The following is a 26,625-nucleotide window of genomic DNA, read 5'->3' on the forward strand; positions in this document are numbered from 1 at the left end:
TGTCAAAACGAATTTCCAAGCATAAGAAAGTATCTGAACCATATTTACAGGGTAGTGGCACCTTAACAGTCACAGAATAGCTCCTGTATTATCGAACAGCTTTATTTACCGTCACTGGATTCTATTAGATGCTGCCAGTTAAATGTCTGTCGTTCGGACATGAAAAGCGCAAAGATCAACTTTTAAAGGGAAAAGCTCATCGCTGTAATAAGATGAGATTTGTCATTTTATGGAGGCTCCTGATCAGATATTCCAGGAAGATTAAATAACGCTCAGTAAAGAATCATGGCTCTCTACGAAGGAAGTATATTTGTAACGAAAGAGAAAGTACAAGAAGTATTTGATAAGTTACGATCACAGGATTCAAGAAGCAGATTTTGTTTCGACTGTGGCGCTGAAGATGCAGCATGGGTATCCGTCCCGTTTGCTGTTATGTTGTGTCTCTCATGTTCAAATATCCACCGTACCATGGATGTAGGAATAACGTATGTTAAGTCCTCTATAATTGATCAATGGACGGTAAATAATTTGAAAGGATTCAAATATGGAGGCAACCAGAAAGCTTACGACTATTTCACTCTTCATAGTGCTGACAAGTTATTGCAGGCTTCCATCAAGGAAAAGTATACCAATGAAATCGCTGCTAAGTATAGACATCATATAGATAGTCTGGTTAAACGGGATACCACAGAGCATCCATTTGAAATCAGCGTTGCGACTAAGTCATTTGCTAACATGTCAAGCGAATCACTAAGAAGTGAGGAAAATAACAATTATGGAAGTGGTAATGATCTCTTTACTAAAGATTGGGGAGAGCCCTTGAAAAAAGTAAACGAAGCTCGTACTTTAAACGCTCATATTTTACAGGAACCTAAGAGGAATTCGATTCTGTCATCTAATAGAAAACCGACCGAGAGGATATCTTGTTAAGAAAATTTTTTGATTAATACTATATAGCACAAAAGAAAGTTCTGTACATCTCTTAGCTTGTTAGTGCTGGAAATGGCACTATACTGACATTTCAATGTTCTGATAGTTAGAATGACAAATATGGAATGTTTTAGAAGGATTAAATTACATAATAATGAGATAATATGAGAAACAGTCGGTAGTTAACATTACATAATAATATGGTAATGTGATAAATCGATGAATTTATCGGCAGTAAATATTAGGGAATATTACAAATATGATTATAGAACATGGAAAAAATGTTACAAAGCAAAATATGTTGGAAATTGTATAAATACTCAGGTGAACACTGAAGTTTGATCAAAGTTTGTCACAATGTATATTATTTATTGTATATTTTATTGTATAGAAAACCAGTGCATTATTTGGTATAACCACTGATTAATAAGAATTATTTTAATTATTTGACTGACATCCACAACATGAACAATATTAACGATAATGATATACAAGAGACATCCTCTGATCTTCCTTTACGTCAGTTAGGCGACACATAGAGTACATGAACCGACGAGTCGAAGGGCCCACATCTATTCTCCTATCTGAAGGTTACACACTACAATTCCAATTCTCTGTCATGTTAGACAATGATGGCAGTCCATCACATGCTTTTCAAACAATATTTTCTGGTTTCCGATTTTATGTTTAGTAATTTTTCAATGATTACTTTTGAATTCACAGATATAAAAGTCAAAGTAATTAGAAATAAAATAAAAGAGCAATGTCCAATCATTCAGACAAAAATTATGGGAGAAGTGGACTTTTTCGTCAGTGGAACTGATACTGTCATCTAGGACATTCACCAAATTTGAAATCAAGATATCCATTTGTGCGAGTAACCCTACAAAATAGCAAACAAGCCATTAAAATTCACAGTGTTTGTATTTACCAGATGGCTGAATGGATATAGTGATGCTTGATTGATTTTTACCATCCTGCTAATTATTTTCGTGACACGATCGTATCGATTTGACACTACACCAATTGAAGGTTCCAAAAAATTAGAAAGATTTACTAAAGGAGCCCATAACGATCAAGAAAATAGACATAGAGAGTTTAATAAATGAAATATAACCATAAAGAAGACTATCAGGATGGGTTATCTGCTAAATCGTCGCAACTTGTCAGCATTCATTCTTGCCTTCGTATTCGATGATGATATCATATGCAAAAAATGAAAAGATGGAACCTCATCTCGAGATTTGAAAAGGTTCCGATGCATATATTGGATGAGAAGTACCAGAAAACTAGGCTACAGCATACGTAATAATATGGTTACAGTAAATTCTGAAGCTATTTTTGTTGGTGCAAACCAACAAAACCAGGTCAGTGACTATGACAAGGAAAGAAAGCTTGTTGCCTTTGGTTCAGGAAAAACTGTTGCGTTATGGCATCCATTAGATGCACATAATCGAGGCATATCTCTCACATTGAAGGGTCACGATGCTGAAGTCACATGTGTCAAATTTATTCCTGGTACATGTTATATGGTTTCTACTTCAGAGGATTTTCATATTAAAATTTGGAAATTTTCAGATGACAAAGTACATTGCATTCAAACCATCAAACATTATAACCACACCATCGTCGCGTTAACTACACTTCCTAATTTAATCGCTATTGGTTGTGCTAATGGTCTGGTATCTCTATGGACCCAAGACCTTGGTACTGGGGAATTCATAATTGGTAACGAATTTGAAGTCCAGAGAGGCTTCTTACCTTTATGTTTGTCACTTTCTAATGTCATTTCCAACAAATATTTATTGGCTGTCGGTGGTACTAACGTTAATGCATTCATCTTTTCTTTTGTCCTTAATGGCCAAACAGTTGATAACTGTGCCCTATCTGCTAAATTGGAGGGCCATGAAGACTGGATTAAATCCTTAGCATTCCGTCATCAAGAAACACCAGGTGACTATTTCTTATGTTCTGGCTCTCAAGACAGATATATTAGATTATGGAGGATTAGAATAAACGATTTAATTGACGCCAGTGATGAAGATGAAGCAAAATTAAGCTTATTAAACAATAAACAATATAAGTTTAATATTGAAGATGATTTAAAAGTTGCTATTAATTTTGATGCTTTAATTATGGGCCATGATGATTGGATTTCATCTCTAAGATGGCATGATACACGTTTGCAATTATTGGCGTCAACTGCTGATACAGCTTTAATGGTCTGGGAACCTGATGAAGCGTCAGGTATCTGGGTCTGTGGGTTAAGACTTGGGGAACTTTCGTCTAAAGGTGCATCAACAGCAACTGGTTCTGCCGGTGGTTTCTGGTCCTGTCTTTGGTTCACCCAAAATGATGTTGACTACATATTAACTAACAGTAGAACAGGTGCTTGGAGATTTTGGTCAGTTACCGACGGTACTATAGTTGAAGAAATGCTTGGTATTACTGGCACTACAAAACCTGTAACTGATGTCGCATGGGCTCCTAATGATGATTATCTACTTTCTACGTCGTTGGATCAAACAACAAGATTGTATGCTCCATGGACATATAAGAAAGATGGCTCAAATAGAGAAATTGTAACATGGCATGAATTTTCAAGACCTCAAATTCACGGTTACGATATGATTTGTATCGAACCTATGTCCAATAAAAGATTTGTAAGTGGTGGTGACGAGAAAATTTTAAGATCTTTTGATGAACCAAAAGGTGTAGCTCAGATCTTAAAGCAATTCGTTAACCCAGCTATTACCTCAGAAGAAAATATGCCAGAATCGGCTTCCCTACCAGTATTAGGCTTATCGAATAAAGCTGCAGCAGATGACAATGATTCTAGTGAAGAACCAGAAAATGAAGATGAAGCAGGGAATAAAAATATTTCGTACAATATAGTTTCCTCATTGAGCAGTCCTCCTACTGAATCTGAATTACAAAGACATCTTCTTTGGCCTGAGATTGAAAAGCTATATGGTCATGGATATGAAATGACTTGCCTCGATATTTCTTCAGATGGTGAATTAATTGCTTCCGCATGTAAATCCAATACCCCACAACACGCGGTTATTAGAATTTTTGATACCCAGACATGGCTGGAAGTAAAGCCGCCATTAGGTTTCCATAGTCTTACGATTACAAGATTAAGATTTTCAAAAGATAGTAAGTACCTCTTAAGTGTCTGCAGAGACAGAAAGTGGGCTGTTTGGGAAAGAAATTTCGAGGATAATACATTCAAGTTAATGTATTCAAATGAAAAACCACATTCAAGAATTATTTGGGATGGTGAATGGACCCCACTAGAATTTGGGAACTGCTTTGTTACAGCATCTAGGGATAGAACTATCAAACTTTGGGAATTCTCGGAAAGTTCAAACGACTACGTATCAAAACACTCAATAAGGCATGAGAAGCCAGTAACTGGTTTATCTGTTTACGATAAAACTGTTGGAGGTAAAATTTTAGTTGCAGCTGGTCTTGAAGACGGGAATATTTTGATTTATACTTATCAGTCGGACGGTTTTGAGCTTGTTTGTAATGTCGATGCTAGTATAACACCAGCTGATAGAATTAACAGACTAAGATGGTGTCACTCAGAAAAGGAGGGTAGATTCTTGTTAGCTTGTTCAAGTAATGATAATTCGACACGTATTTATTCTATATCTATATAGGATGCATTTAATTGTAAACCATAATATTAGCATTTTATATATCAGTGTTTTTGCTAGTGTATTAAAGGAAAGATGAATAGAAATAGACAAAACCAAATTTCTACAAGAAATTCACGTCATCTACAATATTCCAGCTCGGCAACCATTTTAGATTAGTATAATTCGCATTTCTTCCAACAATTCCTTGGCATATCGGTGAAAATAAAATATAAACATATACACAGCCAGAATATAGTAAGACATACACTGGCAACTTGATGAGAAAATGGCGAGTATGTAACAAATAATGAGTGACAAATCCAAACACTAGTATGGCAAAATATAATGCAGGAACGTAGTGATGAACATAAGTAACTCTTCCCATAACAACGAAGGGAAGATAGTGTGCAATCCATGCGACGAAAGGAAATCCACCTTGTATTGAAAGTTTCCAAAATAAATCAGTGGACATTACTAGAGACTGTCTTTTGTATTTGTAAACTATAGAAGATACAATACCACAGAAAATAAAGAGTGAAAGAGTGGAAATCCAGGTGTTGAAAGGAGAACCCATTAGGTAATATTTATATGAAGTGGTTACCCAATTGCACATTCTTAAACCCCTGTATAAAATAGGCCACTCCCAAAAGTCGGAAGCCAGTGGATCGTACTTGTCTTCATCAGGGACTAGAGCGTTATTAGAAGAAGCCATAGCAAAATTGATTAACACAAAATCCGTCCAAAAGTTTGATTTTGGTGGGACGTAACTTTCGTCTATTGATAAATGTTCATTCCAATGACCTTCTATATTCCACCAAGTTGATTTATCATGTTTACTCCAGGAATTTTTACAAACAATTTCTGCTTGAGAGAAACCCCAACTTGGATAAGACAGACCAGTGGAGGTTAAATAGCAGCCTAACACTTTATGCCTCAATCTGAAGAACGTAGACACTGGATGTAATATTTCTGGATCTTCCTTTGGAAAATTTGGGTTTGCAGAATCCATTTGTTTAACTATTTCTACGACCCAGTCATCCTTTTGATCTCCGACATCGTCTGAACCATAACCTGAAACTTCCCAGTTACCGCGAGAGACATGGGATGGGACCTCGTGGGAATGTAAATTGGAATTTGTATTTTTGTGTAATAATCTAATTTCATCACCATCTCTAACTGAAATAAAATCCCTTTCTGGATCAAAATAAACCATTTTAGTCCTAGCAAATTTAATAATCCAATTATTATTTGTATCTGAAAACCCATAACCTGTGATTTGTCTTTGATGAGAACCATCTGGATAGACTTGAGCGTGAGAGTGCAATAAATTAGGAGAAAGGCCATGCGATCTAAGGGTTACCTCTGAGTCATAGACGACGTTACGAGGACTATTTTCAATGGTGGTGCCTTCTAAATTAATTTGGAAAAGAGTATTCGTGGCGGAATCACCTGTACCTGATTTATAAAGTAGTGTGAAATGTATTTTGAAACAGAAAAGATACACTAGGAAGGGGACAATTATTAGATTAATTATTCTAATGATCCAATGTTTATAATATTTTGATCTTGATAAGTTGGTATCGTAGAAAAATTGGAATAATTCCATTACTGTGTAGAGACCTACCACTAAAGTTACGAATAGACCTACCCATTTAACCGAACAGACGCAACCGATAGATAACCCGGTGAGTGACATCCACATTGACCATTGACGGGTAAGGCATTTGTTTCTCAATGAATAAAGTTTGCACATACATGCGAAAGTAGTCATTGTAAAGAAAAGTAACATTGAATCTAGTAGAATAAATTTTGACAGAGCGATGTAGGAATGTTCTAAAGTTACCATTAAAGAGATGAGATAGATAGTATAATAATCGAAATCCATCCATTTGGCGGTGAAGAAAGCGACTGGGACGCATAAAGCACCAAAAGTAGCGTTAAATTGTCTCATAAATTTGAAATTGACCTCTGATGGGTACCTTTTATTTGAATCAAAACCGAAATCACCATCAAAACCAGCGAGCCATTCACTCAAACCAATTAACATTTTCCCTAGGGGTGGATGGACATCATGATAGAACTCATGTTTTAAGTAATATGAACCGAATTTACCGAAATGAGCTTCATCCCAAACGACAGTTTCATTCTTGTCGATATCATTAAATCTCAAATAGAATGAAAGTACAGTCAATATTATGGGGCCTAAGATATCTAGTATTATGTTTCGAAGAGAAAGTGTCTTTGTAGAGATTGTGGAAGGTTTTTCTTTATCAATTTCCAAATTAGACGGTATGGCATTGGTGTCATTAACTGGCCTTGAATGAAAGTTCTTACTTCTTTCTCGCAAATTGAGGTCTGAAGAGGGGAGTGCGAATGCAGTAGCTTCAGACATTTAAAATGGCATGAATATCTTACCCATAGTAGGATATTTATGTATATATGTATAAGTTGGATCCCGTCTATCACTTTTGTTCAAAAATCGAATGGCGTACGTTACCATGTTACAAGCTCTAAGCGCAAAAAAAAATAGTCACATGACATCTGCGCGTCTCAACTAACGAGACAACAAAATGTAGGTACGAAGGTCCCCGAGGTAAGGCAAACCTCATCTCGAAGCTTTCCACCTCCTATGGTTTGAATTTTTTTCACGTGAGAGAAATAATCCACGTGACCTCAAAATCGCTAAAAGCGAGACACGATTAATCGATAACATCACAAGACAGAGTTTCTCACCAGTGGACGACAACAGCGCGAAAAAGATTTCAGAAAGTCTGGACCTTCCAGGAGAAATCCAAGAAAGCAAGTGGGGCTAATCACGCGAAATCATTCCATGTCTTCCGCGGTCACCACGAGAGAAGGAGAAATGTGTCTCGCCCCACACGAAGTCAAAAACCCAAGGCGTGCATCGGAAGGGTCACTCATAACCGAAAGTGGAAACTATATTATTTCCCAAAAGGGAGAGTCAATCCGGATTCTGCGGTCCGGGACACGCAGGAGACGCACGCACAAACTAGGAACCGTATTGACACCCATACCGACCACTATAAACTCTCACAGTTTATCACTTAATTTTCCTCTTCTGATTTCTTTAGGCAATACCCCTTGAACCCTCTCCCAGTGAGCAAAGTTTACCATTTACTTCTTACGGATGGGGTCCCACAGCAAGGAGGAGCCAAAAATGGCACAAATGTGCACTGAGCCTCCCTCAGGTTCTCTCACTGATCTTGCTCTTCTTTCTGGCCGGCCCATTCGCAGACCGCTCCCTCGTGCAAATGGCGAGAGTCATTTTCATTTCTTGAGAGGGAAAAGGAAAAATTTTCCTGCTTCGAGGAAATCCGCTAAGGGAAAAAAAGAAAACAATCAGTCACTCCCAAAAAGAAACACTGAAAATTTTTTCGTTTCTCTGTCGTTTTCTGAGCGGGTTTGACAGAGAAGAGCTATCAAAAAAGAAAAAAAACTGGCCATAATGAATTGTGAAAGAGGCCATATGGTGGCAACTGACAAAAAGAGAAAATAAAAAATATTGGATTGTAACCTCGAGTATATAAACGGAACAGTGGTACATGGTAAATTTATTTTGACTTGATTCTTTCTGCTTTGTTGTTTTTTTTTTTTTTCTATTTCCTTTCATGAATAAACCATATCAATCCATATTTTTACTATAGAAATGCAATTCAAGAACATTTTAGCTATCGCTGCCACTGTCGCTGCTGTCCAAGCTGCTAACGTTTCTAACACCACCGTTTCTAACGCTACCAACGCTTCTAATGCTTCCAACTCCACTTCTAGTCAAATCTCTACTGGTGCTGCTAACGCTAACACCTTAAACGCTGGTATCTTCGGTGCTGCCGTCGCTGCTGGTGTCGCTTTCTTATTCTAAGAAGTTTAACTCCTGAGATTATTTTTAATTTTCAATTTTTGTAGAAAGAGTTTGTATTATAACGTGTCAGTATAATAATAATATTATTATTTTGTAACCAATTTCGGTTTTTTTTTTTACTATCAAGAACGTTTAACCGCTTCCATACAGTTATATGTAACAGATTGTATAATTAATTAATAATAGTTCTTTTTATATTGTTTCTTCGTGTTTATTATTATGAGTATCTCTCTAATTTGTGTTATTCCATGTAATCATGAAAATGGTAACCCGAAGAGAGAAAAAAATGTTATATAGTGAAAATTAGTATATGAGAAACTTTGTTTGAAACAATAGGACCTCAAGTTAAGGAGTAATAGTAAATCACCACTTTATATCCCAAAAATAGTAAGGCACTCATCTTCTCATGGTACCATGTCTCTTTCTAATGATCTGACCGTTTCAAATCAAAAAGAACTACGAAAATTGGATCCATACTTACCATTTCTTTGGGTACAAACTCTCATCTCATCATTATTGAATACAAATCCTACTAAAACAACAACAAGAAGCAGTAGTGCCAGTGGTGGAAAAAATACGAATCACCCATCCTCCAAGAACAATCCACGCCGTCTCAATTTGATTGATAAATCTTCCACACACAAGGAAGATTTGAAAACGATAAATTCAATTAAATCAAATATCGACTATACACTCCTGAATACCGTTAAAAAATTGCACGTTTCAAATTTAAAATGTTGTGATTGTAATAGTACGGAGAATGTGGAATGGATTTCAATTAATTTACTCTGTACTCTCTGTATCAAATGTTCAGGAGCACATAGATCTATGGGTTCGCATATCTCAAAGATTAGATCTTTAATATACGATAATTTCAGACCTGATGAGTTATTGTATTTAATTGAAAATAAAATTTCAAACTCTGCATGCAATTTACTTTATGAATCAAATTTAGATCCAGATTTAAAAATTGATTTTAATTCAAATGATTCGGAAAGATCAACTTTCATTACCAATAAATATAAACTCAAAATCTTTATAAACGATGGTAATCAAGATTTCAAAAATTCTACAAAGCAATTGGTTAAAGCAATTCATTTAAATAGTATCCATTTATTACAATCATGCATAGCGAAAAGTAACATGTCCCTAAGAGACTTATCCCTACAATACAATAAATCATCAAATTTATCCCTTTTCAAATATTCATTGAAGCATTATAATTTCATTAATAACAAGAAAATTTTTTATGTAACAGAATTTCTATTAATTAATAACATGACACTCGATACAGATTTCCCCACAACCTCAGATCTTTCAAATGACACTCTTAATTACTGGAAATTAAAATTAACAAATTCTGGTGATTTACAACCGCAACTAAATCCTGGATCAGTGACATCAAAGTCAAATAGTAATCCTACTATTGATAATGACACCAAAGCGAACGTAAAAAGGAATTCAGGCAAAAGATGGAGTTTAGCACTTCTTCCAAGATCGACATTACATAAATCTTTAAAGAAAAAATAAACTATACAAATACACTTAATAGATTAATTAGTTTACATTTTTCAACTTGTCTCTTCTGTTTTTATTTTCATTTCGAACTGTTATATGTATATATTATTAAAGACTACACAATCTCTGTCGCGCGTCACAGTAATAAACTTTCTATTATGAAAATCTGACTTTTAAAATAACAAAAATATATCTACCACAAATTATATTGAAAGAGCTGTAGTAATAGTTTATAGAGGAGAAAGTATCTATCTGTGATGAATAACTCAAATATTTATAATATTTTACCGCCATCCTCATTGTTCGACATAAAAGAATGTGTAGGAAGGGGCAATTTTGGTGATGTATATAAAGCGATTGACAATATTACAAAAAAATACGTAGCAATAAAAGTGATTAATTTGGAATATAGCGACGAAGATATTGATTTATTAGCTCAAGAAATTTTTTTTCTAGCTGAATTAAAGTCTGATTATATTATCAACTATATTACTACAATAATGGAAGACGTTTCCATGTGGATCGTGATGGACTATTGTGGAGGTGGATCATGCTCTGATCTAATAAAAATCGTCTATCCAAATGGTATTGTAGAAGAAAAGGTCTCCTTTATAGTGAAAAATGTTCTTCTAGGGTTACAATACTTACATGAACAGAAAAAAATTCACAGAGATATCAAAGCTGCCAATATCCTCTTAACAGACGATGGTCAAGTAAAATTAGGAGATTTTGGTGTTAGTGGTCAGATAAAGGCTACCTTAAAAAGGGATACATTCGTCGGAACACCCTATTGGATGGCTCCAGAAGTTATTAATAAAGAAATTAATAATGGTTATGATGAGAAGGTAGATATTTGGTCATTGGGGATAACAACCTACGAATTATTAAAAGGTGTGCCACCATTGTCCAAATATGATCCGGTTAAAGTCATGACAAGTTTAGTAAAAAGGAAGCCACCCAAATTACATGGGCCTTACAATGATTTTACCAAGTCATTCATATCTTTCTGTTTGATTAAAGATCCTAAACTCAGACCCAACGTCCAAAATTTATTAAAAACAGATTTTATCTTTAAATTCAATGGTAAAATCAAAAATTTACAGAAAGATGTAGATTTATGTAAAAAGATTAAGAATAAAGAAAATGGCAATTTTATCAAGAAACCAAAATTCCCTATAAATGAAAAATTTTATAACACAAATGATAGAAAAGAACCTAAAGAAATTTGGGATTTTAATACCATTCATTCTATGAAATCTATAAAGAACAATTCATCGCTTATTTCTCCCACTTCTGACTTACATTCATTGAAGCAACTTAGCCCAATCTCAAATTCGTCACAACTGCAAAATGCTAGTAGTACTGACCAACAATTTACGAAAGTTCAGACAATAACACCATTGACAGTAAATAGTAAATCATTCAAGAAGGTGAGAGTTTTGACAGCTAGAGCCCAGTATGAGTTGGGCTCAGGAATGGATATTGATACAGATTCTCAAAGAAAAGAGCAAAAAAACAATTGTGATAGGATAGAAGACGTAACTGACTATAATGGCAGCAATAAACGTGAAAATGTGGATTACTTCAAAAATGTCATATGTTATAGTTTGAAGAGGATGAATGAAAGAGCAAATGATGAAGACACCAAGAATTTCGTCAATGCTATATTGTACAATTTCAAGCTGACTGAAGCTCAAGTTCCTGGATTTAGTGAGGTCTTCATGGAAGAAATTTTGTTGCGAATGGAAACCATTCAAAACTATTTTTCAAACAAGGTATAATTTTTCAATATAGTTGATATACATAAAAAAAGTAACGACAAATGCAAGGAGGAGTAACATAACAATACAATAGTTTAAATTGTTCTTACCTGTCCAATAATTCAAAGATTGAGCTGGTAGATAGCTGAAACCATGATTACTACGAGGGCCTCTACATTGTTTCAATGTTACTTAATAGTAGCAATTTCTTTTTTTGTCATGAAACTAGTTTACGGATGATGGTTGCGACAGGACAGAATAGAACAGATGACAAAACAAAACGAAATTACGCAACTGAATGTAAATCTTTGTGGCCATCTAACCAACTTTATTTAAGTGAGAGGATTGTTTCAAACTTTGATTCTTCATCTGAAAATACTTATTCGAAAGACAGTATACAAAATTATCGTGGTAAGTAAAATGAAAGTTTCTACTTTATTTCTTTTGCCAGTGATGGCTAATGCTATCAATTTCCCAAGACACAAATTCCTTATTGATAATATAAATCTAGTTAGAGCTGATGCTACATACGTTAAAAAAAATATTGCTGATAAATGCTCCGATGGCAACCATATCATTGGCACCGCTAATGACTTGAGAAGTCTAGCAAATGACTGCACCGAAGTAAAAGGCTCCATTGAAATTTCAAGCTCCTACAGAGACTCTGAGATTGATTTTTCTAGCATTAAGGAAGTTGATGGGAGTATTAAAATTTCTGATTCTTCTTCTGTCGTTTCTGTCAGTGGTAATCATTTAGAAAAGGTTGGAGGTTCTTTTGAAATAAAGAACTTAACTTCGTTAGTATCTGTTAGTTTAGATAAATTGAGTGACGTCCAGGAAATTGAGTGGAACATTTTACCATTGTTAAACTCACTTTCATTGAACAAAGATATTAAAAATTTGAGAAAAATTAGCATCTCTGACACAGCTCTTTCAAATATAAATGTCTTCTCTAACATTAAAGAATTGGACATACTTAATGTTAATAACAATAGATTCTTGGAAAGAATTAATTCAAATGTGGAAAAGATCAATAAAAAATTTAGTATCCATGCCAATTCAAAAGAACTGGTGCTGGAAATGAATGATTTACATTCAGTTGGTGACATTTCTATTAGAGATCTGTCTTTGATTAATTTCCCAAAATTAGAATATGTCAATAAATCGATGGAGTTTATTGAAAATTCAATGAAATCCATAGAGATTAAAAATCTTAAAGCTGTGGATGGCACTGTAGGAATTATTGATAACGATAATCTTGAAAAAGTTGATTTAAATGATCTCGAAAATATTGATGGTGCTTTGATGATTTCCAATAATACCAATCTAAAATCCATTAACTTTTTCAAAAATTTAAAGCAAATTGGTGGAGCTATAAGGTTTGAAGGTAAATTTAGTGAGACTGATTTCCCAAATTTAAAACTTGTCAAAGGAAGTGCCTTTATTAACAGTAAATCAGACAGCTTCGATTGTGGCACATGGGTAGCTACAAAAAATGGACGTTCATTCATTAGAGGTGGCAAAATTCAATGTACTTCAGATAAAAAGGAAAGTCTTGTAAATTTGACTGACGAAGGTGAAGTGCTTGATACCAAAACATCAGAAAAGGATGATTTCCAAGAAGATACTACAAACAAAACGACCGGTTCCTCCCCTACGACAGCAACTTCTTCGAAACAGAAAGATAAGACTAAAAAGACAAGCGATGGCCTTTCCTTAAAACCAACTACCAAAGTAAGATTGATTATCTGCACATGTTTAATCCTGTTCAAGAGTTTATATTGAGACTCTATATATTTTTAAATAAAATAACTCGCTAGAAAAAAAAATCGAAGGAAAAGTCTTTTTATGCTGAATAAATAGATAATTTCCCTTCTGATCGTGCATTAAGCACAATATTCATGGTACATACATTCCAGGTCAAAGTTGCTGATTTTCCTACAAAACCAGATATTTTTGATGTGATTTGTATCACAATCTCCCGTCTGACGTTTTGAAGCTGTGATGACGGGATTTCTGATATGGAAAAACTAAAGTCAGCTTTTGAAAAACACCAACACCGGTGAATTACTTAACAACTCATTTAGAATAAAAAGGGAAGAATATAAATACACACATGTCGGGCAACGCTGATTCGAAGAGTGCAGACTCTTTAAAGCCGTTGACAAGGTTTGTAGAAGTTGGCCCGGGTCAAGTCGAGGAACAGAACGTAGGACACGCCAGCGTGAACCCACCCACTGAAAAGAGCAGTTCTTCAAGTACACCTGGTGTGGAGACAAATCCCGTTAAACTAGAAAGAGACAAGAAGCGTGGTGAGGAGGAATTGAAGGAGTCTCATGCCATTGACTCACAGAATAAAAAACCAAGGAAAAAAAGGAGGACTTTTAGCTGTGATACATGTAGGAAATTCAAAACGCGATGTGATTTTGAGCCACTGCTAGGCAAATGCCATCGGTGTGGTGTCCTTAATATTGATTGCTCGTTGACAAAAGAGCGGGAGGACGAAATAATTTCAGCGATAGAGACTTCAAGTACTGATCGAAAGCCAAAAAGTAAGCCATCAAGTTTGCATCGGAAAGAAACTTCAAGCAATAAGCCGTCAATAGCCGTAACAGGATCTGCATCAGAATCTGGCCATCCTTTAGTGAACTCGCTGAATGATAGACTGAGTATACTGGAAAGAAGCTTCAATAATTTAAATAGTAAAATTGATTTAATCGTGTTGTTACTGCAAGGGTCGACAACGGCTGCCTCAAATGCGAACAATCTGCTCAGCACACATAGGCAGGGTTCCCATGATACAGTTGATAATGCTTTGAATGAAAATACCAAGCCGCCAAGTTCAATAAAACCCTCTGTGAGTAGTTTGAAAAAAAATATTAATACCGAGTTAAAGCATAATGAGACCAACCAAAATACTGCTTCTTCTAAGATTGGAAATAATGCGATGGTCCCCTTTAGCAACTTAAGCAACAAGAATTCCTTTTCTGAAGGGTTTAAATTGAGAGAATATCCCGCAAAATTGATCGATGACATTGATGAAAGGCTGTTCCCTTCTAAACCTACATCAAAACAAGAAAAGATCGCTCAAGAGCAGAGACCAGAGGCTGTTGCAAGGGCACATTTTATGATTTTTTATGAAAAACACAGATCTTTGTGCCACAAGCTTTCGAAGGAATTTTTGGTCAGATCACACTTCTGGATTATACCTGGCGGTGTAAAGGACATTGATAGCACTTACGTTCGTAAAAATTTGTTTATCACAAGTGTTTTTACAATAATTGCAATGAGTTTTGCTGATAATGATAAATTTGCAGAAGAACAGGAAATGCTGTATCCTTTAGTCGAGCGATTCCTTACAAATACTCTAACTATGTTTGAGAAACTAACAGATCATGATATTGAAGCTATCTTGTACTGTTGCATGTTCCACATATCGAAGAAAGCAAAAAGACATAGACAACTAAAGTTCAATTCGTTGGTATTGAGCAATTTTGCTTTGTTCAGTTTGCTAAATAATATAGATTTCCACAAAATAAAAGAGCGTGTACTTTACAAGGAAGAATATAATTCCACTGATTTATATCATTTGAGAATATTAAATTCTTTAACTGCTTGTCATTTGGAAAATTCAATCACTCACGGAACAATAAGACCACAAGATGCCACACTGAAAGAGTTTAATAACTTAGTCGCGAAATTCCCACAGGCAAACTTTGGAGACGATATTAAAATCAGTCAGATTAATTTGGGTGACATTTTAGTGACAATTTTGATGGACTTTAGAGACTATTTTAAAAATTTTAAGACTGTTTTTTTGCAAACCCACGCTTTGCATTCAAAGACAGGCTTTGCGACAGGAACACTTCTGGTATTTCCTGAATTAGACTATTGGCTTAAGAATTGGGAGGAACTGCTAGCCAAAGATGGAGGAGGGGTTTTATTATTCACTTTTGATTTCTATCATATTATGATCTGCAGATCATTCATTGCTGAATTTTTGGAAGATATGAATGAAGCTCCAGATTTTTTGCGTAGTGTACTATTCACTATAAAGGAGCATGCCTTCTCACTCCTGAAAGGTGTATTGAGGCTACCGCCCACACTTCTCAGAGGCGCTCCGATATTAACTATGAATGAACTTGTATATGCTTGTTTAACACTCGGAGACTTTCTTCATTGGTTTGATTCTACGGAAAGGCAACAGATTTTGAGTATCTGTACCGAGGTTTACTGGCATTTGAATACAATTGGTGAAAAATTAAATGAAGTTACAGAAAATGTCGGTAAAATCATCAAATCTATTATAACTATAAGCAAAAGCAAAATTAATACGTTACCAACTTTGCTCTCGAAAGTCTCAAAACCATCTGCTTTGTCGAATGTGAGTAATATCGACCAACCTTCTAAAAATGACCAAAAGAAAAAGCCTGAAGCACCTCATTCGAATGGTACATCAAATAAAGTGGAGCTTCTACAACCTGGTTCACCGGACAGTAATATGTCACATCACTCAAGAGCTAGTAGTACCGCAGACATGTCACAATCGATAGGACAGTTCACGATACCGGACGTCGATCAATTCAACTCTTTCGAAGACTTTTTCCAAGAGTTTTTCGATCATTTAAAGCCAAACACGCAGAGATTATTCTCCGCTCGAAAGTAGGTTTGGATCATTCGAAATGAATGAGCATTTATAATTTTATATATACATTTATGGACTAATCAATTCTTATTAACAGCATTAATTAACTTAACATCAAACACCAGGGTAGCATCTCCAGGAATAAGACCAGGGATCCCCCTAGTACCGTAACCATATCCACTTGGTATAGTGAGTGTACGCTCTTCACCTACGCACATACCGAGCAGACCTAAATCCCAGCCTCTAATGACTTGACCAACACCTAACTGGAAAGTAAGCGGTTTCTCTCTTTCATAACTGGAATCGAATACTTCATCTGATTCTTCGAGCTTCCCAGTGTAATGCACTACTACAGTGTCGCCATTTGATGCCTTAATTTTGCATTCGTCAATTGGGATCTGTTTTGTAATTTCAATGCCGACTTCACCGACGTCTAAAAGGTCCTCAGGATTCAACTTGGCGAAAACTACTGTTGCACCAATAACACCACATAATAAGCTTGTAAAACGCATATTTTAACCAAAATATTTATACTGCCTGATTTACGCTTTTCATAGTAACATTTCGCTTACAGTAGATCTTATATTTTATATTCAACGTGATCGCGAAACTGGCTACGTGTATGTTAAAAAATGATCTATATAGGAAATGAATCTGCCGAATGGAATTTCACTGAAATTTTTGTATTTCAGGACCGTAAACAGACATACATATACACATAAATATCTATAATTCATCATGTGCCACTGTAGAAGCGTCTGCAGAGGTGCTTGTGGAAGTATCTGAAGAAGTACCTGAAACGGTATCTTCAGGATGGATAACATTACCGTTTTCATCAAATTTAACGACATCTCTTATTTCAGCAAGGAGTGGAATGCCATCAATATGATGGGTACCATTTTCTTTGATAAAATCTAGAATCTTCTCCGCAATTCTTATGCCACTGAATATGACAGGTTCCGTACTGCCTGCGGGGTATAATGCTACAAGTGGATAAGTCGTAACTGGGAAGTTAATTAAATCGTTCTTGGTGGAATCTATATCGGCAAACATTATCTTATCTTTAAACTCTTCATTTGATGCAAAAAGACCTGCCATCTCTTCGAAAACCTTTGCAAGCCTTTTGCTATGTGAACACCATGGTGCATAATATCTAACTATGACATCCCTTTCAGGATTGTGAACAATTTCATCGTGCGTTTGACTGACCAGTTTATACACTAAGCCATCTTGTACTGTAGGGACTTCTTCAGATTTCATTATTGGCGTAGCCTCTCCATTAGCGAAGTCTTCAACCAATTTCAATATATCATCTTTCTCTACATGTACCATTTCATTTCTCTTTATGAGCTCCAGGTATTCGTCGTCTGGCAATTGTGGCAAAGCATATCTGAAGTTGGTACTTGAATCGTGAATTACAAATATTGGGTATTGTTGTTTCAAATCCAAGAACTTAACATGATTTTGTGCGATGTTCGAGTTTAGGGCAATAAAGTTTATTTTCCCACGATAAGTTTTACCTAAGTCATTAAACATGTCTCTATAATTCTCAAAGTCATGTCTATCACTGTAAAAGAAATAGGCCAAAGGTAAGTCACTTTTCATGTATAAAGCTAAAGTTTCAGGAGTACCATCCATGAAATAAGGTAAGATGGAGTATGACAACCAGCTTGAGAGTTTCTTTGGATTAGAAACTAAGTCCTCAACAGACCCATCGTATACTGCTGTTTCCAAAGAAGTTGAGTTACCAGTGATATTGTATCTAGGGATGTACAAAGTAACTTCATTTGAATGATTATTAGGATTTGATACGAAAACGAACTGATTGATGAGATTTTCAGCAGTTTCACCAAAAACCTTCGAAAGTTCCGATAACCCATTATTAACAACAACGGGTAATTTGACATCCTGTAAGTAATTTTCCATTTCTTCATCTGATTCGATCTTGTGAACTGCCGAAGTTGTCTGATCTAGCATAAATTGAACTATGGCATCAACAGTTCTTGTACCAGTATATTCAGGGGTATTACCCAAACGGTGTTTCTTGATAACTTTCAAAGTAGGGTACTTCTCGATAGTCAGATGAGAACATAGCATAGTATCATTTTCACAATTTATTTGAATAACATTAATATCATGCTCTTTTAGACGTGTGGCAGCTTCCATTAAAGTTGGTAGAAGAATTTTCGAATGAGGACACCATGGCATGGTAAATTCCGCTAGAACCAAATCGTGACTCTTAATATACTTGGTAAAATCTGATAGTGATAATTTTTGAATATCAGTATTGTCTGTTGCAATGGCATCTGTCAAGACAATATCTTGAGCTCTTATTGCCGTGAAAAACTGGCTGAACATAAGAAAACATCCTAAAGCGAGTGATTTGAAGCTTAAAGGCATCATTCTAACCAAATAGCAGTTTACGAACTGGGGATAATGGCTAAAATGTTTCGAGAAATAGTTGCTTCTTTTTTCTCTGTTCTAATTTTTCATCGATCTTATGCGCATCATACATTTTTGACGTAAACGACAAGAACGATGGAATGATGAAATTTATATATATATTAGTTTTATACAGAACATGAGCAGTCAGTATTATATATTTCAGTCATGAGATTTCTTTGGTGGAGGTGCCACCGGCGAAGGTGTATGGGAAGTACTTTTAGGTTTTGGTGATTGGTCTTTACCTTCATCAAAATAAGCTGACATCGCGTTATTCGCACTGGTAACAGGCTTCTTCTTCTTATGAGAAGAGGATGCTACCGGTAGAGCCACCTGTGGGACAAATGTGTCACTAGACTGTGGTGGTAGAATTGGCATCTGAGGTTGTTCTTGCTCATTTGACAGTTCAGTTTGTTTCACGGTTGGTATTCTATGTAAAAATCCGTAACCAACACCGCAACCTAATCTGCCATCTGGTCCAATGCGGACTGTAATGGGCCTTACACAGTCACACGTTTTGTTATAGACGTATAGAACGAGGTCGTGGTTAGCCCTCGATCTTACTATATCTTGCAGCAGGGTCTCTCCACCGGTGGCCAAGAGACCATCCTGACATCCAATGATATAATCCTCATCAGCAATTAATCCAGCTTGTTGTGCTGGACCGTCTGGGATGTTCAATTGGAGAACGTGATATGTGAAAGTCGATGCAATCAGAGGTGTCCATTGAACTTTAAAACCCAGATCGGAAAATAATTTAGCAGTATGATTTTGATTACCGTTGTCATTTATTGTTGACAATGAGACATCTTCTAATTGGTTGACATTTTTTGTGGGAACTTGCAAATAGACGTCTCTAAAGACACCACCTTTGGCGGACCAAATGCTTAATTTGACCGTCGAGTTGAGGCTATCGTTTAAAATCTGGAAGATGGCATTATAGTCAGGATAAGTGAAGCCGTATTGATTTTGAACGAGGGGCAATGGATCGTCATTTATCCCTACGATATAGTCGAAAAAGGACTGTAGTTGCAATTGAAACTCGTCACACCATAGGATTCTTAGTCCAGAAACCACATCATTGAAGTCTTGTTGATTCTGTTGGCTTAGTTGTGGTATAATTAGATTTGGGGGAATCGATTGGAAAAACGCATCCAATTGATTAGAATCCCCGGATAAGGAAGACACACTCTGTTCGAAAGTCTTGACCAGATTCTTAGCAATCCTAAACATCGCACAAACAGACTCTCTCAATTACTATCTCTAAGCACTGTTACGTTTCAGTTGCCAGTAACCACACCTCTTAATTAAGCTTAAAACTCGGAAAAATTCTAGCACTAAGGATTACCCGGAACCTGCTCTTTTAAACCACCATAATCAATAATAGATAGCTCTATTCTACTATGTGTGTATACACCATAACAGTTACCAACTTCCAGTGATGACAGAAGACATTCCATCTGAATGTGTGTCCCGCAGGAAGGAGCGGGAACCATAATACGCGTCTCTTGGTAGCAGAATATTCCAGGACAAGGAAGAATTGCAGAGCCCACGTATTGCATGCAAGTCAATGGAAGGGGGGAGAAAAACGAACCAAACATTCGAGGAAATCTGTGGGGAGAGAGAATTCTTGCTTAAAGATAACTATCTACTAAGTTTTGTAGAGCAACTCTCTCACATTTGACTTCGTGTTCCAATGAGGGAGGGGGGTCGATCGATCGAAAAAGAAGAAGAAGTGGCATACCAGAAGGGCATGCCGGTGGTCTTGGGATAATAATTCCATCTGCGATCGCTTCGCATTCTTGGATCGAGTCGTGGGATTGTAGTAATACACTCATTCATGTGTTAATAATTCATTCAAGTCATCCCGTAGTGGAAAGAAGTTAACCGGAAATGGTTCTTCCATCTTGCCTTAGTTTCTACTTTTAATACAAATCATATGATTATACGGGATTTGTTTTGGTGAAAAGTAATAGGGGCCCTACTAATATGGATACACCATTAATTGTATATAAGAAAAATGGTCGGCCCTTGTTGAAGTAATCACCATGTGTATAGTATTTTTCTTATTAGTAACAAACGTAGTAAACAGTTATACAATATTCATAGATATATCGTGGGAAAATGTCATTCGACAAGTTACACAAAGAAGCAGAAGGAGTTTTACTCGAGGAAGCTGGTAGGATATCTAAGCAATTTGAAATCACCTCTGAGAAGCTTCATGAATTAACACACTATTTCATAGACCAAATGGACGTTGGGTTGAATGCCGCCGCTACACGTGAAGAAAGAGGTCTCCCAATGTGTCCTTCATACGTTACAGGCACTCCGAACGGTACAGAAACCGGTACCTTCCTAGCTGCAGAACTTGGTGGAACAAACTTCAGAGTATATTCAGTCAAGTTGAACGGTGATCACACATATGAGATCGAGCAGTTAAAATCCAAGATACCTGAAGAATTACTAGATGAACCAACTTTATCTAGTGCCGATTTATTCAGCTACATGGCCAGGAGAACAAAAGTCTTCATGCATAAATATCATCCCGAAGTATTCGAAAAGGGCTACGGGAAATCATTGAAACTAGGGTTCACTTTCTCTTATCCAGTCGATCAAAATAGCTTAAATTCAGGTACTTTGCTTAGATGGACTAAGGGTTTTAATATCAAGGATGCTGTGGGAAGTGACGTTGTGCAATTATATCAGGATCAATTGGACGATTTAGGTCTTGACATGATCAATATTGTAGCTCTGACAAACGATACAATCGGTACCTTTCTATCTCTATGTTATTCCTCTGGTTCTCCAGAATCTATAAAGAAAGGTGAAATTTCACAACCTGTCATCGGTGCAATCTTTGGTACAGGTACAAATGGTTGCTACATGGAAAAAGTGACAAATATAGGTAAATTGTCAGAAGAAACAAGAGAAAAGTTAATAAATGAAGGAAAGGAAGAGATGTGCATAAATACGGAATGGGGGTCATTTGATAATGATTTGAAATACTTGCCTACGACAAAATACGATATTGATATTGATCAAAAATTTTCGAATAATCCTGGTTATCATCTTTTCGAAAAGAGGGTAGCCGGTATGTTCCTTGGTGAGATCTTAAGAAATGTGCTAGTCGATTTACATGACCGTCATTTGATCTTGAATCAATTCAGGACACATGATCAATTACCACATAGGTTGAAAACCCCATTTGAATTATCAAGTGACGTAATGGCAAGAATTGAAATTGATGATTCTTCAACGTTGAGAGAAACTGAACTATCCTTTTTACAAAGACTAAGATTACCAACAACATTTAGTGAACGTAAAGCTATTCAAATGATTGTCCGTGCCATTTCAAGAAGGTCCGCATATTTAGCTGCTGTACCAATGGCTGCCATCTTGATAAAGACTGGCGTTTTGAACAAGAGATATCATGGAGAAGTAGAAATTGGCTGCCATGGTGCAATCTTTGAGTTTTATCCAGGTTTCAGGACAATGTTAAGAGAAGGACTTGCATTGACTCCAATTGGATCAGACGGTGAACGTAAAATTCATTTGCGTCTCACTAAAAACTCATCAGGTGTAGGCTCTGCGTTATGTGCACTAGTTGCTTAGATATGATGATAATATAAATTACATACTATGTTATAATATGGTTAATGAACAGAGAAAAAGTTATTTATATTTTTTGATCTTCTATATTTAACATTTTGAGTCGTGTATTGTTGAAATTTGATAATATGTCATAGGAGTAGTATTCTGGACGTCTATCAAAATGTGAGGGCAAACAGCCTAGATCATCACACTAAAATTAATATATTTTACTGGCTTTATTACATGTAATTTTGTACTCTGTAATGTTAGAGGAAGGCATTTGTGCCCCTTAAGTAGCGAATGACAGCTATAAAATGATCTTCACATATATATGGTATATGATGCTAGTATGATATATGATGATAAGTAATATGCTGTGGTTGAGATATGCGTTTGTAAAGAGAGGAAGGCAAAAAAGACTATATAAGCTGTACTTTACCATCGGTTAATAGAGTTTTAATGACGCTATATCTGAGGACGTAAATGCTTCCAACGGTGAGTTCAATATCTTCGTTAAGTTCTTCTACAGTAACGTTGTAGTAAAATTTATCCTGCGACTTTATCAGTAGGGGATCTTCACTAAAATTGGAATTTGGAGGACCTGTAACGAGTACAAAAACAAATTTGTCCCAGTCTGGCGCATCAATCATATTGACACTTCCCTCTGTGTCATTAATTGCTTGCAATTCAGACGGCAAGTGTTGTAATATTGAGTTATTAAATATTTTTAAAAGAATATTAAAATGCTTTTGGTGATAGACTACTTCACTTTCTGAAAGCAACCCATTGATAGATCTATCGTTCCCACCTTCATTATCTCTGATAGTTCTCAAATATAGTGAAAATTTATCAATTTTTGACAGTCTACATCGTATGAAGCTTCTTATAACGAACTTGACTCTTTCTAACTCAGCTTCCATGACTAGCAGAGGAAGCATATTCAAGTTGTTTCCATTTTTGGAAGTATCCACATTGTCGTTATCGATTAAATTCATCGAAATTAGCTCGATGGATTCGATTTGAGTGCTAACTCTCCTTAGTAATCGTTCCATTAGCAAATGAGGATAAGGTAAGAGCTCAGGAGAAAATCTCTCATTTTGCCAGTGTCTAAGTAATAGTTTATAATCTTTTTCCAGTGATATTGTGGGTTGAATTTTCGTGTTTGTTAATGAAGAATTGAGAACTGTTTGGTCGTTCGTGCTATTGATTGCGTTTTGTGAACTTGATGCATCCACTTTATAATCTACAGCTGTAGTATCTTGGTCAAGTTCAGCCAGTATATCGTCGATATTAACATCCATTTTTTTATTAGATTGGCCTCAGATGGTGTTAGTAAAGGAGAGTAGCTATGGATGTTGCATTTCTCGAGGTGATCTACATGTATATTCTTTTTTTTTTTTTTACTTTGTTTCGCCTATAATTTGACGTGCTTCGTGTTGTTTGAGAAGAACTTGATACCGAAAGATAGTTATGTCAGTGGTAAATGAGGCAAATACATGGATAGGTTAAAGGAATTGGAGGCTAAGAGGCGACAATTGGATGAATTAAGAGCCAAGAGGAAGCAGTATGATTTGTTGGGCCAAAATTCTCCGACTTCTAGGGAGCCGAAGACTATTGAAATGATCAATGTGTCAATTCAGACTGATAATATAGGAGCAGACACAAACGAGGCCGTTGCAGCTCCCCAGAAGGACGTTATAACATATGATAAAGCTATCCAGACGGTAGATTTTGAATCCATGGCAGTTTCAGTTCCTGAGAACGATAATGAAGGTGAGGGTCAGGAGGATGAAAATATAATAGAGGAAGAGGAAAAAATGATACCTGATGAGGAGTCAAACCAGAGTGCATCCTTTAAAGGCTTGATGCCTCTCACTATAGAAGGTGAAGCAAATTCGATACTGATTAAGCCACTAAATATAGAGAAAGTTCATGTTTCTAAATCAAATGTGTCAGGAAGCATCCGAAAATTGACTAAAATTGAAAACGATGAAATTAGTGAGGTAGATGCGTACTGTATGACAATAGATCACAATACTACGAATAACTCGTCATTATTGGTTTATCAAATTCGCGGAAATGTAAGGACCGTTAACAAATCTATCGTCTTGGTTGTAGATGAAGATGGTAATGTTATTGACAAGATAGAATTTTTGGGTCAATTGGTTTCATTTGGGTATTTCCTGAAGTTCAATATTACAGGCAATTATATGTCCATGATATTAGTGACTCTACGGGGCAAGACAATACTGTATGAATTGTATGTGAACGAAAATGGGGAATGGACAAGAAATTTAATCATTAGAAATTATTTCAATTCTATGGTCTGGGGATTCCACGAAAGTGAATATAGATTAATTTTTGGAGACATTGACGGTCGATTGAAAATTCTGAATTCAATGGACCTCAGTATATATAAGGACGTAACGAATTTGAATTATTCCAATGGTATTGATAGTGCTGTAATAAGTGTTGGAAAAACCAGAAGTGAAAATGCTATATTCAATGAGCAATTGAAACGATCGGAGTTGCTCGATTTCGGGTTGAATGTAATGTGTATTTGTCTGTCGCCATTTAATGAAGATTGTTTATTTATAGGTTGCGAAGATGGTGGTATTTATAAAGTGTTACTTAACGATATTACAAGTGACAATCACTTATATGTGTCCAATGACAACAACGGGTTCCTTCCACCGTATGAAGGAGGAGTAGAAGACGAGGATAATGACGGCGTACTGTTCCATTCAGGACCCGTGACGACACTTTCCATGAAAGACAATGGTCTAATGATATCAAGCGGTATGGATTGGCGCGTCAAATTATGGGATACGCAGACCAACCTAAAATTGGATGAAATTGATGTTGGTGATCCAGTAATAAAGAGCGATTGGATAAAGGTACCAAACAAGCTAATGACCATTTCTATGACGAATGACAAGATACTGATCATTGAATGGTTCTTCCAAAAAAATAATGACACGAGACTCCCGACGTGGGAAAGAACGACCCCAGTGTGTCACGAAATTAGATGGACAATACAACCATCTGACCTAGACAGTAATTTCAAATTCACAACATTCCATAGTACAACATCGTTGACACCTTCCACTACATTTCTCAACGTACAGGTTGGATTCCACGGTAACGAAATTAGAACATTCGAAATTCCGGTCATGTGATCGACATTGTCGACGTGAAGGAAGGAAAAATTTGGGCGTTTCTTCGCTCTTCTCTCGCTTTCTGTGCGAATTACATAATAACGGAACTTTGTATTAGTAATTCGTAGAGAGCAGTCTTTTGAATGGGAGCATGTGTCATCTTCCATTGCCATGATTATGGATGTGAGAGTCTCATTAAGACGGTTACGAGGGTATCTCTCTTTGGGTGTGTCTGTAAGTCTCCGTCTCTCTCGCTTGGCAATATATAAATACATCACTATCATCTCGTAATTTTTCATAGTTGAACGATATAAAAATTGTACTCTTCAAGAAGATTATCACTTATAGAAAACGGATTATACAGATAGAAAACGTATAGCACACAATGTCACATTTTACACCAATTGAACAGGCTTTAGAACATTTTGAGAAGAACAAGTTTCTGATTGTCATGGACGATGAAAGTCGTGAAAATGAAGGTGATCTTATTATCGCTGCCGAACAAATGACTGAACAGGACATGGCTTTCTTAGTCCGTCATTCTTCAGGTTACGTGTGTGCTCCAATGTCCAATGACACTGCCGACAGACTCGATTTACCATTAATGAGAACAAATATGCAATACGAGAGTTTTGACGACGATAGACACGGTACTGCGTACACCATAACAGTGGACGTTGCCGAAGGTACTACCACCGGTATATCTGCACATGACAGAACTCTAACGTGCAATGCGCTAGCCAATCCATCCTCCACTGCCAAGTCTTTCTTGAAACCGGGTCACATTTGTCCACTAAGAGCTGTTGACGGTGGTGTTCTCAAAAGAAGAGGCCACACAGAAGCTGCGGTCGATCTTTGTAGACTCAGTAATAAGCAGCCTGTCGGTGTTATCTGTGAACTGGTAAACGATAGAGACGGCTCCATGATGAGACTCGATGACTGTGTCAAATTTAGTCAACAATTCAGCATTCCAATCATCACCATTGACGCCCTCGTCGATTATATAAAGACTTCTTCAAAATGAAAATGCAAACCATATAATTAATCAGCTTAT

The 26,625-nt window shown here is 36.2% G+C and overlaps 15 protein-coding genes across 15 annotated transcripts; 10 read left to right on the plus strand and 5 right to left on the minus strand.

The window, feature by feature from the left end:
- Positions 1 to 285: 285 nt before the first annotated feature.
- Positions 286 to 930, plus strand: KAFR0G01160 (ADP-ribosylation factor GTPase-activating protein; the record flags this gene model as incomplete). Its single annotated transcript, XM_003958235.1, has 1 exon — positions 286 to 930. One exon carries the CDS (start codon positions 286 to 288, stop codon positions 928 to 930), a length of 645 nt encoding a protein of 214 aa, XP_003958284.1.
- A 1,313-nt stretch (positions 931 to 2,243) lies between these two features.
- On the plus strand, positions 2,244 to 4,598 carry ELP2 (Elongator subunit ELP2; the record flags this gene model as incomplete). The annotated part of the gene is made up of 1 exon (XM_003958236.1): positions 2,244 to 4,598. The coding sequence occupies one exon, from the start codon at positions 2,244 to 2,246 to the stop codon at positions 4,596 to 4,598; it is 2,355 nt and encodes a 784-aa protein (XP_003958285.1).
- Positions 4,599 to 4,698: 100 nt separating this feature from the next.
- On the minus strand, positions 4,699 to 6,969 carry PMT6 (dolichyl-phosphate-mannose-protein mannosyltransferase PMT6; the record flags this gene model as incomplete). Its single annotated transcript, XM_003958237.1, has 1 exon — positions 4,699 to 6,969. One exon carries the CDS (start codon positions 6,967 to 6,969, stop codon positions 4,699 to 4,701), a length of 2,271 nt encoding a protein of 756 aa, XP_003958286.1.
- Positions 6,970 to 8,244: 1,275 nt separating this feature from the next.
- Positions 8,245 to 8,457, plus strand: KAFR0G01185 (uncharacterized protein; the record flags this gene model as incomplete). Its single annotated transcript, XM_003958238.1, has 1 exon — positions 8,245 to 8,457. The coding sequence occupies one exon, from the start codon at positions 8,245 to 8,247 to the stop codon at positions 8,455 to 8,457; it is 213 nt and encodes a 70-aa protein (XP_003958287.1).
- A 414-nt stretch (positions 8,458 to 8,871) lies between these two features.
- Positions 8,872 to 9,987, plus strand: AGE1 (GTPase-activating protein AGE1; the record flags this gene model as incomplete). The annotated part of the gene is made up of 1 exon (XM_003958239.1): positions 8,872 to 9,987. One exon carries the CDS (start codon positions 8,872 to 8,874, stop codon positions 9,985 to 9,987), a length of 1,116 nt encoding a protein of 371 aa, XP_003958288.1.
- A 245-nt stretch (positions 9,988 to 10,232) lies between these two features.
- On the plus strand, positions 10,233 to 11,756 carry SPS1 (putative serine/threonine protein kinase SPS1; the record flags this gene model as incomplete). The annotated part of the gene is made up of 1 exon (XM_003958240.1): positions 10,233 to 11,756. The coding sequence occupies one exon, from the start codon at positions 10,233 to 10,235 to the stop codon at positions 11,754 to 11,756; it is 1,524 nt and encodes a 507-aa protein (XP_003958289.1).
- Positions 11,757 to 12,155: 399 nt separating this feature from the next.
- On the plus strand, positions 12,156 to 13,520 carry SPS2 (Sps2p; the record flags this gene model as incomplete). The annotated part of the gene is made up of 1 exon (XM_003958241.1): positions 12,156 to 13,520. One exon carries the CDS (start codon positions 12,156 to 12,158, stop codon positions 13,518 to 13,520), a length of 1,365 nt encoding a protein of 454 aa, XP_003958290.1.
- Positions 13,521 to 13,851: 331 nt separating this feature from the next.
- URC2 (Urc2p) lies at positions 13,852 to 16,401 on the plus strand (the record flags this gene model as incomplete). Its single annotated transcript, XM_003958242.1, has 1 exon — positions 13,852 to 16,401. The coding sequence occupies one exon, from the start codon at positions 13,852 to 13,854 to the stop codon at positions 16,399 to 16,401; it is 2,550 nt and encodes an 849-aa protein (XP_003958291.1).
- A 59-nt stretch (positions 16,402 to 16,460) lies between these two features.
- FPR2 (peptidylprolyl isomerase family protein FPR2) lies at positions 16,461 to 16,892 on the minus strand (the record flags this gene model as incomplete). Its single annotated transcript, XM_003958243.1, has 1 exon — positions 16,461 to 16,892. The coding sequence occupies one exon, from the start codon at positions 16,890 to 16,892 to the stop codon at positions 16,461 to 16,463; it is 432 nt and encodes a 143-aa protein (XP_003958292.1).
- Positions 16,893 to 17,106: 214 nt separating this feature from the next.
- Positions 17,107 to 18,783, minus strand: EUG1 (protein disulfide isomerase EUG1; the record flags this gene model as incomplete). The annotated part of the gene is made up of 1 exon (XM_003958244.1): positions 17,107 to 18,783. One exon carries the CDS (start codon positions 18,781 to 18,783, stop codon positions 17,107 to 17,109), a length of 1,677 nt encoding a protein of 558 aa, XP_003958293.1.
- A 201-nt stretch (positions 18,784 to 18,984) lies between these two features.
- GRH1 (Grh1p) lies at positions 18,985 to 20,055 on the minus strand (the record flags this gene model as incomplete). The annotated part of the gene is made up of 1 exon (XM_003958245.1): positions 18,985 to 20,055. One exon carries the CDS (start codon positions 20,053 to 20,055, stop codon positions 18,985 to 18,987), a length of 1,071 nt encoding a protein of 356 aa, XP_003958294.1.
- Positions 20,056 to 20,946: 891 nt separating this feature from the next.
- Positions 20,947 to 22,434, plus strand: EMI2 (putative glucokinase; the record flags this gene model as incomplete). Its single annotated transcript, XM_003958246.1, has 1 exon — positions 20,947 to 22,434. One exon carries the CDS (start codon positions 20,947 to 20,949, stop codon positions 22,432 to 22,434), a length of 1,488 nt encoding a protein of 495 aa, XP_003958295.1.
- Positions 22,435 to 22,832: 398 nt separating this feature from the next.
- SLD5 (DNA replication protein SLD5) lies at positions 22,833 to 23,714 on the minus strand (the record flags this gene model as incomplete). The annotated part of the gene is made up of 1 exon (XM_003958247.1): positions 22,833 to 23,714. One exon carries the CDS (start codon positions 23,712 to 23,714, stop codon positions 22,833 to 22,835), a length of 882 nt encoding a protein of 293 aa, XP_003958296.1.
- A 195-nt stretch (positions 23,715 to 23,909) lies between these two features.
- PAC11 (dynein intermediate chain) lies at positions 23,910 to 25,592 on the plus strand (the record flags this gene model as incomplete). Its single annotated transcript, XM_003958248.1, has 1 exon — positions 23,910 to 25,592. The coding sequence occupies one exon, from the start codon at positions 23,910 to 23,912 to the stop codon at positions 25,590 to 25,592; it is 1,683 nt and encodes a 560-aa protein (XP_003958297.1).
- Positions 25,593 to 25,956: 364 nt separating this feature from the next.
- On the plus strand, positions 25,957 to 26,595 carry RIB3 (3,4-dihydroxy-2-butanone-4-phosphate synthase RIB3; the record flags this gene model as incomplete). The annotated part of the gene is made up of 1 exon (XM_003958249.1): positions 25,957 to 26,595. The coding sequence occupies one exon, from the start codon at positions 25,957 to 25,959 to the stop codon at positions 26,593 to 26,595; it is 639 nt and encodes a 212-aa protein (XP_003958298.1).
- Between the last annotated feature and the right edge of the window lie 30 nt (positions 26,596 to 26,625).

Source organism: Kazachstania africana, chromosome 7 (assembly GCF_000304475.1).
Source record: "Kazachstania africana CBS 2517 chromosome 7, complete genome".
NCBI classification, from domain to species: Eukaryota; Fungi; Ascomycota; class Saccharomycetes; order Saccharomycetales; family Saccharomycetaceae; genus Kazachstania; species Kazachstania africana.